Source organism: Anthonomus grandis, chromosome 16 (assembly GCF_022605725.1).
Source record: "Anthonomus grandis grandis chromosome 16, icAntGran1.3, whole genome shotgun sequence".
Lineage (NCBI taxonomy): Eukaryota > Metazoa > Arthropoda > Insecta > Coleoptera > Curculionidae > Anthonomus > Anthonomus grandis.
Genome location: NC_065561.1, coordinates 6,145,779 through 6,161,823, shown reverse-complemented (window position 1 = coordinate 6,161,823; position 16,045 = coordinate 6,145,779). Strand labels below are relative to the sequence as shown.

At 32.6% G+C, this 16,045-nt stretch overlaps 1 protein-coding gene across 3 annotated transcripts in view; it reads right to left on the bottom strand.

The window, feature by feature from the left end:
- Positions 1–230: 230 nt before the first annotated feature.
- The window catches only part of LOC126745931 (adenylate cyclase type 5), a 652,711-nt gene continuing 636,896 nt past the window's right edge, over positions 231–16,045 (bottom strand). For all 3 annotated transcript variants that reach the window (XM_050453997.1, XM_050453996.1, XM_050453998.1), the window contains 2 exons: positions 10,147–10,403; positions 231–1,340 (listed from right to left, as the gene is read on the bottom strand). In XM_050453997.1, coding sequence (XP_050309954.1) covers positions 1,128–1,340; positions 10,147–10,403 — 470 coding nt within the window. In that variant the 3' untranslated portion in view covers positions 231–1,127. The remainder of the gene's footprint in view (positions 1,341–10,146; positions 10,404–16,045) is intronic.

The following is a 16,045-nucleotide window of genomic DNA, read 5'->3' as shown; positions in this document are numbered from 1 at the left end:
GTTTTCGAGAAAATTAGAAAAGTCTTTGTTTATTTTAATTTGTTCTGATAGAAACCAAAAACATGAAACTGCTCTTCAAACATCCATAAAAACATAATTGTAGTTATACGGAAAAGCTTAACAATTATTTATTTTGACATGGGTTTGGCTAATCTATCGCCCATTTCATAACTTCTAAATATTGACGTTTGATTAAAAATTAAACCTTTTTCTTGAATAAAACACACGCATAGATCCTAACTTTTATTAAAAACCATCTATACATAAAAATAAATTTTAAGAAAAAGTATATACAAGAGTATTTTCATATAACAGAAATAACGGCTTTGCGACATTTATATATTTTATTTTTCAATATATTGACATATTTTTCATTTATTTGATAATTCTGTTTTCCGAATTAAAATATCTGTATAAATAATTAGAATATCTCCTAATAACTATTCTGTTATAAAGACTTTTAAAAGCCCACAAATGACCTTTGACATCCTTAAGATCACGATATCACAACCTCTTGTGATAATTAGAAAATATAGAAATCTTAGGCATTATAGTTAGAAAAATCCTAAATCTACTATCTACAATAATAAATAAATCAATGTATGTATTGGAAGAGCCGTCATTTCTTGCTAAATGCAAAAAGTACATAGAGTGGAGGTACGTGTGATTCTTATGTTGTGATTACAATGATTACATTATTCTTATTTGTGACATTGCAGAGATTGCCCTACCACTTTTGATTTGAGTTATATTTAATTACTTTTTGATCACAGCAATCAGTTACACTCAGGAATAAGTATGACAACTTGGTCAACGTTTGTTTAAATAACTAAATAGGTACTTATGAATATCATCAGATAAATTGATACATACATATATCTAATAGCAGAATTTAACTATTAAAATACTCATGGGTATATAAATATTTTAAATCTACAATGGCATTAGAATTTTAGATTATTAAAAAATATTTATAAACTTATCTACGACAGGTTATAGACAAGAAAGTAAATACATATACCTCCTAGATTGTCTATATGATGCAATAACATCCTATATACATTAAATTCGCGTCTTATGTAAATTCACTTTACGTACGAAGTACTATATAAAAATTGAAGCAACATTTAATTTTTTTCACATATAGTCCCTAATGGGCCGTTATTGGAAGGTGAGGTATTGGCTAAAGGGTTGACGATGATATTTGTAAGAGGGTTGTAGCTGGATTTGCCTTCTAAGAAGTAGGTTTCCATGGATCCTTTGCCTTTAACTTCTATAGTACCCCGGCAGGTGAGATCAAATCCTTTTTTACTTAGGATTTGATAGACTTCCTTAGTTACCTAAAAAATAGATAAAAAGTATTGTAAAATTCGTCGGTAACTGCACGTAGTAATAGTAATATACACTACCGCTCAAAAGTAATTGCCCACCATGTATTCTTTTTAATATTTTAAATTAGATACAAAAATCTTATCTTTATACCTATATACCTTTATACCTATTTATTTAGATTGTATCTCTTTTGTAAATTGCATATATGCTTAAACAGCATACCTATCAACTATGGTGCTTTGAAAAACACTGAGTATTTAAAAATAGTCTTGCAAATAACAAACAATGTAGTGAAAATATGCACTTCTTCTAAAAAACTAATCTGTTTACAGCTCGTTTCCGATAAAATTTGGAACATCTAAAGGTGTTCAGTCTTCAAGAATTGTGTAACATTGGTAAATAATTTTGCTTGCTTATTGATGATTGTTACCGTTTCTTTGCTGGTGTTTCAACATTCTTTAAAATGGCTAAAACAAAAGAGTTATCGGTAGAAACAAAAGGTATTATCATTGGACTTTATAAGGCTGGATAGACTAACCCTCAAATTTCCACGGATTTGGGAATTCCAAGGCGGACTGTCGATTATAATGTTAGGAAATTCACCAGAGAAGGGACTATTAGCAACAAACCTCGATCGGGAAGGCTAAAGGCAACAAGATCAAAGGAGGATTTAAATATTATAATTACAAGCAAACGCAATAGCCTTACCGCCCCTGAAATCACAGCAAAAATCAACAAGGAGCGTAAAAAAGCGCTCAGTGTTTCGACAGTAAAACGGCGACTTTATTATGCTGGTCTTAAAGGACGTTTAGCTGTATCAAAACCGCTACTAAAGGATGTTAATAAGAAGAAAAGACTTGAGTGGGCCCAATCACACAAAGAATGGACCATTGATGACTGGAAGAAAGTTCTCTGGAGTGACGAGTCGAAATTCGAGGTTTTTGGAACGAAGAGGCGAGTTTTGTTCGCCTTTATGCCAATGAAAGGGTCGCTGAGAACTGTACGGTACAGTTCTCACGGTGGTGGTTCGGTAATAGTGTGGGGTTGTTTCGGAGGATCGGCAGTGGGCGATCTAATTAGAATAGAGGGAACTCTTCGAAAAGAGGGTTACAAAACAATTTTAAGTGACAATGTACTTCCTTCTGGTACTCGAATAATTGGGGAAAACATCATCTTTCAACATGACAATGACCCCAAGCACACGTCAAAATAGTGCAAGCAATATTTACGTCAATTACAAAGGCAACATTTTCTGAAAGTTATGGTATGGCCTCCACAATCACCGGACCTCAATCCTATCGAATTACTGTGGGATGAACTGGATAGACAAGTGCGAAAATCATGTCCCACATCAAAAGAAGACTTGAGGAGGATCATCCAAGAAGAGTGGCACAAGAATCCTCAGGAAACTTTGGACAAATAAATTAGAAGACTACCGAAACTCTGTGAAGCTGTTATTAAAAATCGAGGCGGACATGTAGATGAATCCAAAATTTGATTTTCTTAAATTTAATTAATTGAAAAATGTATTGTTTCTATTCATTTTGTTATAAATAAACCGTTTCATAAGAATAACTTTAAAATAGTTATATATAAAAAATACTTTTGAGCGATAGTGTACGTATATAAGTTTAAAATTGATGATCTTATATTAACCAGTTATAAAATGTTAAAATAAATAGACGCTTAAAATATTTTGATGAAATATTTCCTATTTAGGAGAACTAAATCTTAGAAAACTTTTTTTTTATTTTAACGAGTTATTTTTACTTTAAGGGATATTAGGTGACTATTTTCACCAAATCAACAGTCAGTGTTTTAGTCGAAAGAAAAGCTGTTCTCCAATTCTTTCATAAAGTTAAAATGAACAAACAGATGATATTTTGGATTTAACTTTAGACCAGAACCTCGTAGTCTTAGGAACACTTCCTCTAGGTTTCTGATGTAATCCTCAAAAGATTTTCGTAGTATATGTAGTACGTACATAGTATTTCCTTATCGCTAAAATAATTACCATAAAGCTGTTTAAGCAAAAAAATGGAAATATAAACATTGCGAACTAAAGGCTCAGATATTGTACGAATCATCGCGGTAGCGCAAGCGGCGAGCATACTCGCGACATCTCTGGAAACTCGTGGAAGGTTGGCAAATCGTCCAGAACAATGATCTAGCTCGAATAATAGGAGCCCTCGCGATTAGGAGGCCAATTCAAGAAATAAATAGAGTGTAAATAAATATTTCCAGTAGAGTATCTTAATTCACAACAAAATGAACAGCAAAAACGCTACATTGGTATCGGCTGTAAGGTGTGAATTCGTCAATCAACTGGACAATCTGAACACCAACGCTAGCAATAGAGGCATAACCATAGTAGCCGTGCTATCCCAAATCCAAGATAGTCAAGAAGAAAAAGTCATAGGCTATTTTCTTAAGATGTTATCCAAGCCAGAGCGTAACTATTGCGTCACCCGCCGATAGTTGTTATTGCTAGCTATTGTCAAAGGGATGGAGCACTTTTACAAAAAGGAGTTTGACTTTAAAACTGAACACTGAGCCTAGAGAATTTATAGAAATGCAGAGACTCTATCAAGAAGACCTCATGTAGAGGACTGCAAACACTGTCAGCAGGCAGAAGGATGCTCATTTGTCCACTATCGTCGACGGCGAAATGGGGATTTTATAAAAGGCCAAGAAGAAAATCTTATTATCCAAACGGTCCTAAACTGGATAAAGGAAGGGAAGAAGCTAACTTGCGAGGAAGTTGCCACGTATTCTCCCAACGTCAAGTCCTTTTGGGCACAATAAGCGGCAAAGAGCTAAGAAGGTAAATCGTTATGTCTAAATGATGTATTTTGGAGTCGCTAGAGGAAATTCATGCCAGTTTATCAGGAAGACATCTTGGAGGACCTGCCGATTTGGTGTATCTCTGGAATAAGGACAAAATTTTGAATCCAACTTTTTCCAGAACATCTGTAAGCCATTTGGAGTGAAAAAACGAGGACAACTGCATTACACTTGCAGTGAGATGGTATGCTGGAACGCATGAATAGGTAGTTGGCCAAAAAAGTCTCATGCCACTGACTAGACTGGGATAGGTGTCTTCATTTGTTCGGTCATTTATGAAAGCACAGGGGAGTCTCCAGCTCAATAGAGATGGTATGCCTAAAATGTAAAAATGTAAAACCCGTTGAACAATAAGTTAGCCATAAAGAACCATATGGCTTTAAACGAAGACTAGTTTATCAGATCTAATTTGCATGGGAGATGATTAAAATATTTTGCTTTTCAAGGCGATTTAATAGTAAGATCGGGGTTAAGAGCCGTGCGGAGTACACGAATTTTTAAATGACATCCGAATGAAAGACATCGAATTTATAAACACCACACTTCACAAAAAGAAACCAATAATCACCAAAAATTTTTACAATTCATCTCAAAATACCATATTATGCTGAACACAAATGCCTCGGTTGACCAAATAAGAAAAATATGTGGAATAAGAATATATTGTGAAAACCCACAAATGGAAATACGCAGAAGACTTTCTGATTTAATTGATATCTGCACAGCAGAAATCCTTGCAATTCGGAAGACAGTGAAAAGTCTCACGGGACAAAGAAATAAATTACTAGTGATCTTCGACTCTCTAAGCTTAATACAGTGCTTAACAAATCCTGGAGTTAACAAGAATAAGGACAGGAAATAGCAAACACACAATCCATGAATATAAAATTAATTTGAAAAGCCAGTCAAACAAATATCAATATCAATTAAAACGAAAGAGCAGATAAGCTAGCGGAAGAGATAAGATTCTTACATGAAATCACACAACCCAATCGAATATACTTAAAGAAATTCATAAAGGAAAGCAAGATAACTATTAGGGCAATATAGGAAGACCTATACATAAACTGGCTTTTGTAAAATTAGAAGAATACGCAAGACTCGAACCAAGGTCCCGGGGAAATTCGTGGTTTCATGACAACAGGTACAAAAGCAGAGGAGCCATAACACTGCAAACCAAGATGAGGCCCATTCACTTATAAGTGTTGGTTTTACTTTGTTTACAATATAAAAACAACCTATGGTTGAATGACAATCCAAAGTGAATATATGCGGAGAGGAAGGAACATTAACTCACCTAATATTTGACTAACCCATGGACGAACAAAAATGTAGAGACATCGCAAGAACAGAAAACAAAGGACCAGTAAATATTTAAAATGTACTGAGTGCACCAAATTCCAAAGCGTGTGAAAAATTCATTTGATGAAGAATAATACAAAACTATAATTCTGGTGCAGGGTAAATCACGTATGTATATGCTCGATTGTTGACATGCTATTCCTTTTGTCCTGCCTTATTCCTGTAAAATGTGCTGATAGCCACATAGCGAGATTTAAATGTTAACTCCACCCTTTTCAAAAATTTAAGTCAGAAGTCTAAAGCTAATCTCAGACGCATTGAAAGACACACCTATCTTCAAGACATGGGCTTGGGCGGTTGGCCCTCACTCAGACGCGAGTCCACAGAAAAAAAGCCGCGCAGAGATAAATTTAGTATTTTTGTTTGTTTTTAGCTTTTTTGAAAAATGGAGTGTTTTTTTATTTATTTTTTGTTAGTGTCTATTTATGATAGAAACTAATATTTGAAAACATGGCAGCCTTACTGGTGCTGCACTGGGGGTATATTAAGACTTTAAACATCCAAATGGGCTGACCTTCGACAAGAATTTGGAATTTTTTAATTTCGACCACTGGTTATAATCAGAAACTTTAGAAGGTTAGAAAAGGTAAAGAAGTAGATAAACTGTAATTTTTACAAGAGAATATGGGTACTGTCGTATTATTAGCAGAGAGAACTATCGAGAACGTATTGCAATGAAATAGAAAACTGATGATAACAATAATGATATGAATACTGCGATATTCCAAAAAACTCAAAACCAATTATAGATTATTGTATCATAAAGCAGAAGTCAAAGTTACGAGTGCAGGATGTCAAAGCATGTTGAAGACATATAGAGGACATGGCAAGCACTTGACCCTTATGAAAGAAATAAGGAACAGAGGAAAACCATATTGGTGGAACCACGATATTGAAGCAGAAATAAAAAACAAAAAGCGAAAGTACCTAAAATACCTAAATACCAAAAAGAATGAAGATAAAGTATAATACAAATCAGCCCAAGAAATAGTGAGGAAAAAATTATAAAGAAAAAGAATTAGAGCTGGGAGAAGAACTGCAACAAAATCAACACGTACTTGGGAGGAAGGAAAAGTACCGAAAGTTAGAAGCCATTAAGAATTTAGACAGCATCCCCAATAATACAACAAGCGGAGGAGCAACAGAACCTGACGATATTCGATTAGAGTTGATAAAGTGTGGAGGTAGAACTGTTTTTCGATAATTGACCCATTACTTTGTATGTACAAAAAATATATGAAAAAAATGGATACGGTCTTATATATAAACCATTCATAAAAAAGGAGACAGGAGTAACCGCGAAAACTATCGAGGGATAGCCATGAAAAGTTCAATAAGGCGAATATATGGTATTGTTCTAAAACGCATTATAGAGAACGAATATAAAGATGTAGAAGCAGAAGAGAAAGCAGGATTCAGGGCCGGAAGATCGACAAAAGACCACCTTTTTTGTGTAACCTAAGTAATAGAGAAGAAAACAGTAAAAGACCAGGACATATGTACATATACTATACGTCGACCTTAAAAAGGCATATGATAGGGTTCTCCGCAAAACGATTATGGGAAGCCTTAGAATTAAGCAACATCAACGTGATCATTATGCAAGTTGTAAAATAACTGTATAATGACACGTAAGCCAAAGTGAAGAACGGAAATAAACTATCACACGACATTAAAGTAAACAAAGTTCTAAAACAAGGCTGCTGCCTTTCTCCAGCTCTTTTTAAGATCTACTTGGAACAGGCCCTCAAACAGTGGGAGAAGAAATGTGAAGGAATGGGTATCCCACTTAACAATAACACCTTGTATACATTGTGTTTTGCTGACAACCACGTGGGAATGGCTCAGGATCAAGACGACTTAAAATACATGGCACGAAAACTTATAGAGCAATACAGAGAAAGGGGTGTTGAAGAAGACCTATAGGGTCAGGCATGGTTGGCGGCTAGGAATTGAAAGACGCCGTAGAGCGTTAGAAACCGATGTATACTACTACTGTATCTGGATTTTTCCCCTATAAATGTTCAGGGACTGACGGATCTATTCTGCACTGCTCCAATGAGGCCCGGGACAGTTATTGCCGCACCTGGGATGATCAAAGCATATCTGATGTTATAAGGTACTATAAGATACATCCCCAAGGAAGAGTTATGTTTCTTCCAAAAGCAGCTGAAATCTATGAAAAGATTCATAAGGAATTAAGTGTTGCAACACACACGTACACTTGAAAGAGATCAACAATATTAGCTCTTTAGTCAGTAGTAGGGCGGGTAGAATGATCAATGGACCACAAAGTGTACCTTAGGTGTATTTATTGATATAGCAAGGATGCATTTGCTAAAATGGCCTTTTGATAAATCAGCAACTTGCTGAATATAAGAAACGCCTTAGAAACCAAATTCCATAAGAACTATACATAAAGTGTCTAGGATGTCAAAATAAACGCATGGTGGCCAGAGGCTGTTCACAAGGAAAAGTTTTATCATCTCTAATGTGGATTGTCTCATTGGCTGCCTAAAAATTATTGCCATTGCACAAGATAGATATGTCGATGACTTAGTTATTCTAATAACATGTAAATCGGAGCAATGGCGCTTTAACTTATAAGTTATAAGGTGTGCGATATACTCTATTCGTTAATCCTAAAAATACCGAGATAGTAGTATTTACTATGAAAAGAAAATGAAACTTTTGCGACGGCAGTCAGTTTGGTCAGTACTCGATAGCAAACTAAATTAAGTCTCATATCACAAAGAAAATATTAAAATCATATTTCATAAGTATATACGTATATTATATAATAGTGTATGCGCACAATTGGTAAGATCATAATCATTATGTGGATCAGGCCACTAAAGGTCGAGGTCTAGACCATGTTTGAATCAGTATTGTACCTTTTGTTAAGGCATGCACTGGCATGCCGTAACAAAAGGTACAATAGGCCTGATCCACATAATGATTATGATCTTACCAATTGTGCGCATACACTATTATATAATATACGTATACACTTATGAGATATGATTTTAATATTTTCTTATTGTACTGTTATAGATAATTTAAATACTTTCGTGGTTCGTTTTAGAATTTTTTTGGTACGACTTATTGTTTACCCAGAAAATCAAATTCTAAATTTTCTAAAAGACATTCAAGGAATGCAAATTTTCGTTTTTAAATTTTCCTCATAGACCATAAATTATAATTGATAAAAACCGCTGTATGATCTTTCACACTTTTTTCCAGATTCACGGTCAATTATTGATAAATTGTATGAAAAGTTATTGAGTAAGTAACATTTCTTTTGAACCTTTATTAGTTACTTTGGTGGTGCTTAAAGATAACAAGCTGAAAGATAACAAGCTTCTAATAATGGTAAAAAATAAACGTTTAATCGATTCTTTTTAAAAAAATTATTATAAAAATAATACGGCGAATTATACTTTGTCAAATCATTTCAAAATAAGTACTATTAAAATTCGTAGGTAGTAAATAATATACTGATCCTTGAAGGTATAAATTTTAAGAAGAGAAGTTAAAAAAAACCTATATGCTCAATCTATTTACTTTTAATAGCTATGGAATTTTAAAAACAAACACTTTTTTTACCATACCTTATTAAATTTTTATAAAAACTTCCTTAAAATTTTAAATTTCATCCTTTTAACAAAAATGACAATCTATTATAAAACTCATTACTATTCAACGAGGTAAGAATCCATCATTTATGCGCATCGCCTAAGACGTAATAAAAATCGATCCAGATATTTTTTATTTTCTCCCGTAGTCAGTTAACTATTTTCCTATTTTTTCTATAAAAATTAGTAAATAAGATGCTGGAATATAGACGTGTTTGAGTTGATACATGGAAACTTGTTTTGATACATTTTGAACATCTACTTCTAGAAATTTATAATTTTTAATATTTTAAATGGGCCGTACGAAGGTGCCAGTGGTGGAGTAATTTTGGGATAACCATTTGCAGCAAAGGATGAATTACATAACTTAGTGGCAGATCCTTACAATTTATATTTTATACCTTACTGTACTTATTTGCCAAAGAGTTCGCGGATCAATTAACTGATACCGATATCTTTTCAGCAAATGGTTAAAATTTTATAACCAACATTATAAATAGTAATAGTAAACAGTGAGTATAAATAAGTAAAGTAATAGATAGTTTTCTTGGTCTACAGCACACATGACTTATTGTCGACCGTATGTTCAATCAATGGTAAAACTATTTGTTTTAAGGCCGGCTACCACCCATTAAAGTTTGTAATTATCTTTTCGGAACGTTATGTATATCTCTGTTTAAACTAAGCATTATTCCCTGAAGAATCGTTGGGGATTTAGAAAGCATTTGAGGTGCTTATATCAAATGGAAACTTTTGCTTTGGGTAAAAAACGTAGATCTAACTTATATTTTTTAGCAAATTAGTACTTTATACGAACGTTCAATTTATTTCCAATGACTTAACGTCATTTGTCTTGTTTATTGGACTTTTACTGAATTCTCTTACCCAGTGATATGCAGTTAATAGTTAAATAGGTCTATTAAGTGGACATATGGAAATGTGTTTATACTAACATATTTCTATGGCTATTTACCTGTATTTTATCACTAATCCCAGTACTATCCATCCTCGAAGCGACATTCACTGCATTTCCCCATATATCGTATTGAGGTTTCCTTGCTCCTATCACTCCTGCTACTACTGGTCCCACATTTATTCCTACTCTAATGTGAAAATTGTTAAACGAGTGCTCATTTACTTCTTGGAGCTGTTCTTTAAGTCTTAAAGCATAATCTGCCATCGCTATTACGTGACGGTAACCTTGCATGTCGCAGGTGGCCTGTGTAAGACCTGAAAAGTATTTTTATATCTAAGAATTGAAAAATGGAAAATTTTGCTATATCTAGAAATTTTAGAATATATTATAACAATCAATATACTAGGTGTCCAGGAACTCTATCGACAAACTTTACAAAATGATTCTCCAACCAAAAATAAGAAAACAAATTTATATGAATGTATGTCCTAAACGTCGTACTTTCGGAACTACCGGGTGTTAAAAATTTAAAAAAAAAAGTATTTTTTTATTATATTTTTAAATACCTTTACTCCCAGTGTATATATATTTTTTTACATTTGCAGATATGTTTCATTTTCGACGTACAAGAAAAAAAATCGTTTGAAGAATGGTGTCCATGTTCTGGGATGTCTTTTATAGGTATTTGTAAGCATAAATAGGGTAGAAACTAAAAGTCTACAGAAATCCCTTTTTTTTATTAAGATGACCGGTTTCGCGATTACAATATTATCGCATCATCAGGTCGAGGACTAAAAGTAAAAGACAAAATTTACATAGAAACCGGTCGTCATAATAAAAAAAGGAATTTCTGGTTAAATAAGACCTTTATTTTCTACCCTATTTAAAAAAATTACCAATGGCGTTAATTTATCATAAATATTTTTTAATAAAAACATAGTACGCCACTGCATTTTTCTGAAATAACTTATGTATATTTTTTAAATCCCTGTTTTGAGCAAAAGCTGGGCGACTAATTGCCGAGGCATCTTCGCTCAAGCCATCCTCATAAGTCTGATATTCTTTCTGTTGAAGACCCTGGAGAAGGTTGTACAACGATACATGTTGATATATTTTTCCCTTACAGAATATTTTGGGCCAAGGGAAAATATGTAAAGTCCGACAATGCTGTATATGTTACGCTTCATGACGTGCGATGTAGTTTAACTAAACTTTCTTATTTAAGACAGTTTTAATTTTTTTTATTTCATTTTTTAGATGTGGAAGTAAATATAAAGATATTGGAGTAATCTCTACTACGTCAAGGATGTGCCGAATAATTTAATGAGGTTTATATCAAATTTTATCAATTTTACGATGGATTACAATTAAAAACATTGAGAACCGTTTATTTTGCTATCTTAAAAACCTGTAATCAATTACTATGCATTTTAGCTTTGGGATGTATTACCGCCCTTGATTGTAAATTCGTAATATCTGCTTTATATATATAAAAAATATATTCAAAATTCTCATTTCTCTCTGGTTTACTATTTCATAAGTTGCATGTGTTACGGGTTAACCAGATTGTGTTCATTTAGTTCTAAGATATATGTCGAAAAATAGAATTAACTTTTTGAAAAAAGGGTCACAGAATTTAAAACGGAAAACGAACATTTACAGAAGGTTATCCTGATACAACGATATACCTAAAAGCTCCATTTCAAAATTACACACATCAAAATAGTGTAGGGGACAAGAAAAAAATTCCGTGCAAAAAATGTGCGTCCAACATAGTCAATATGCAAAGGTAAAATCTTGATCGTGAAACATAGTTATCAGCTGCAGCAAACAGTATGATATAGGGTGGTATGAACATCCGCGGCTAATTTGATCGAAATTCTACCAAGAGCACTACGAAAAGGTTGTGACAGGGATTTGAAGACTTGATTGATGATGTGAGAGAAAGACATACTACAAGAAGAGCAACAGAATCTATAAATGATAGGTTTATTCGCCTGCAGGCATTACAGAACCCCAATATTACTATTAATCAGCTAAGAGGTGAGCTTCAAAATGTGCACGGCATTAGTGTCACCGCTCAGAAAATAAGATGTAGGTTACATGAAAACAACATTTAATTAGTCAAGCCTTTTCAGAGCATAACTAGCAAAATCAAAATTGATTGTGTATTATCAGAATGTTCGTGGTCTCAAGACCAAGCTGATTGCTCTGCAATGCAATGTTTTAATCTCCTGTCTTGATGTCATTACTCTATCCGAGACTGGCCTTAATGATAATTTCCATAATGGTGAGCTGGGCTTACACTCTGTATATCATATCAACTTCAATGTATATCGCGGTGACCGGACAGCTGCCTTAATGTTGAACATATTGTAGGCGTCTTAATAGCACAATAATACCAAGTAACAGGTCTTTGTAAAAATAGGAATAGGAAAGCATCAGATGCTCCTATAAATGTGTTTACCTACCACCCAACTCTTCATTAGAAAAATATAAAATTTTTTAATCATAACCTAGGTGAGATTACTCTGTTATATACCAATATCAAGATCTGCATTTTGGGACCACAGACATTTTGAACATATCACAGACCTAGCTCTCAACTTAATTTGCAATGGAGGTGAAATATCTTGGGAAGACCTTAAATAGATATATCCAATTAAAAATTAGCTTATAGAATAGCTTAATTGGAACTGGCATCTTGACAAAACAATCAAGAAAGCAAAACTATGCTTAAAATTAGTTTATGATATGTGGTAGAATAGAATCTGTTTTGTTTTTTTCTTGCCAATACTTATTTAAAAAGTATAATTTTTTCAAAAGTTCTAGATTCTCTTCTTGGAATGACATTAAAAATTGGAAAATTTTAAAAGAGAAGTAAAGAACAATATTTTAAACACCATAATTGAAAATTCATACCGATTCAAATATAGAAGTAATGATGATGAAGTGGAAGCTATAAATAGTACTAATAAGGTTAAAGAACTTACTAACGACAATTTTAAAAACTTAAAGACCAATAGTGAGCTAAGATTGAGGGCAATAAACTATAATATAAGTTTAGATTTCTACTAAAAGAATTCCACATATTATTATTCTTTCAGATTTCTTAGAATAACAAAATTATCCTCAAGTTTAAACCTTTCCTTTTAAACTTTAGACATCTATAAAAGCGCCATCTGTTAAGTGTTATTTATATTTTCAGCAGATTCTTTATAACATAAAGATGTTATAAAGAATGCACGTTATATTAGTGTTTCTTATAAAAATTAAATCGATTTATCTAATGACGCCATTTTTTAATGACATTTAGATGAGAATTTTATTTATGTATATAATATAAATGTAAGGCAAAATTAAGCAAATCTTAATTTTAAGAAATTCTTTTTACTTATCCAAAATCTTTCATATTCCAAAGGGCATCAAAAATAAGATGCGAATATGCACCTATAATATCAGTAAAATTCGTTGCGCAAGAAAATATTCGCCCGGAGAACCCTAAAATAATGTTTTCCTATATAATAATCATTACAGGTATGATCAGCTAAACCGCCATAATACGCGTGGTGTTGTTTAATTTCGTCATTTACAAAAGGTATATAGCTTATAAACTTTGTTAATTTTATTAATTTCTATGAGTGTGACAAAATAATCTTAGCCGAATACAAATTGTTTTGATTGAAATATTTATATTTTATAATTCTATTTAAAACATTAATAAAATAATTTTGTAAATGCTTCATTATGGACTGGAATCGATTTTATAATCTTGTATAAAACTATTAAACGAGTTTAATGAAATAAAAATATTTTATTAGCGTCGGCCCTTTTTGACTTTATACACGATTTATAAGCATTTATTTATATTGAAAGAAGTCGTCCATATTCTCAAAGAGACCCTGATATAAATAAATCAAAGGAGAACAACACAAAGTCTCGGTCTCAAAAAATTCTTTAATTTGTTAGAGTGGTGACACGTGTTTCGCTCCTTAGAGCATCATCAGACCTAAAAAATAATGTAAACAAAACCAAATAATATTACAAAAAGACCTTAAAGTAAAACAAAAAAGTATACCTTAAGAAGGTTAAAAACACGCCCGACTGGGTCAAATATACGCACACACTGAACGGTAAAATATAAGTTTAAAAAACTGACGTCACAAATATATAAAAAACAATAACATAGAGCTTGAATACAAGAAAATAATAAAAAAGTAAAAAGGAACTATCGAGATTTGAACCTACAGCCTTGCAGCAAGACTGTAAACGTTTGCTGCGTTGACCGCTAGGCCACACCGCTCATGCGATAGATTGAAAAGAAAGGGTACTGATGGGAAAGGGTAAAGATGTTATTAAAAATGAGTCCCGGCTCAAAATGGAACACGTCTTTAACGCAAGTTAAACCTGCACTCTTCTTCGCTCTTGTAATCTCTAGCTTCTCAAGAAGATCCAGCTTTTTGCCTCTCTGGCAGTCATGAACCACTGCCACATTGTGTAAACAGTATTATACTGTTTTTTTAATCAAAAATATTTACGATAAACCCCTTACGGACGTCACTGGTAAAAAGTATTTTTTTTGTACGTCAGAAAATGCCCCCTGGCATAAAACACATATGGAAATTTAAAAAAAAATATCTACATTGGTAGTAAAGTTATTTAAAAAAAAACTTTCGTTTTTAAATTTTAACACCCTGTTGATCCGAAGGTAAGGCGTCCAGGACATATCGCTCCTCAAAAAAAAATCTTTTACCTCACTCGCTTACGGGTGTGGTAAAAGAATTTTACCATACGCGGTATGCAGGGTTACTAGTATTTCAATAGATTCCTTTGGAGATGTGATAGGGAAGGTGGTAAAAAGGAAATTGAACTCTACTATTATGCAAAAGTTTATAGTTTTTGAGATATCAAATTTTTCCGTTTTTCTCCAAAAGTAGACTTTAATGGTTTAATTCAGTTTCCAAAAAATCTGCTGTACATGTTTTTAAACATTTAAGCAAGATACTACCCACATGGTATGACGTTTGCAACAATAAAATTCGGAAATAATACCTAAAATAATAATTGTAAATGCAAAATGTAAGTTTATTTAATTTTAAAATAAAATATAATAACAAATATGTCAACATTTTCTTAAAACTTCCTTGTTACCTAAGATAGCTCCCAGCCTACCAATGCTTATTACGATTTTTGTACCAAAACTTTATTACAAATAGTACAAAAGTAACTTTACATTTTACAAAACCCACTCGCACTTATAAGGTACAGGTAATAAGTAAGTTTAAAAAAAATTGACAAATGTAGGCCAAATATTTTTAAAGAAATAACGAATAGAAAGTCTAATATTTTATTTTAAAATTAAACAACTTACACTTTGCATTTACAATTTACCTATTTCCGAATTGTTGTCATTGCAAACGTAACACCATACAACATAGTTAACTCGAAAAATGCATCCATTTTCCCAAAGATGCTGGTCATACTTTTTCAGGCAAAATTCAGATTTTGTGTTTTTGCCTTTTATAAAAACATACAATATAGTGTTGGGCATGTATTTTTTAAAATATGTACCGAGGATTTTCTGGAAACTGACTTAAGAAACTAAATTAAACCATTAAGATCTCATGAATATATGAATATCACAAAAACTATCAACTTTTGCAAAATGCATATTATAGGGTTCAATTCACTTCTTACCCCCTCCCCTAATAGATCTCCCAAAGAATGTATCGAATTACCAGTAACCTTGTATAAACAACCAAGGAAGAAAATGTATGCGTTCATATGACTTTTACGCTGTTAAAAACTAATTACATTTTCCAGGACATAAAAACCGTCTTAAATTAAATAAACATATATCGGATAAAAATATTTAAGGAAATGTTATGTACACTGACACACTGTAAAAAATATATAAGATAGACACATAAGAAAAGGAAAATATCCATATCAAAAG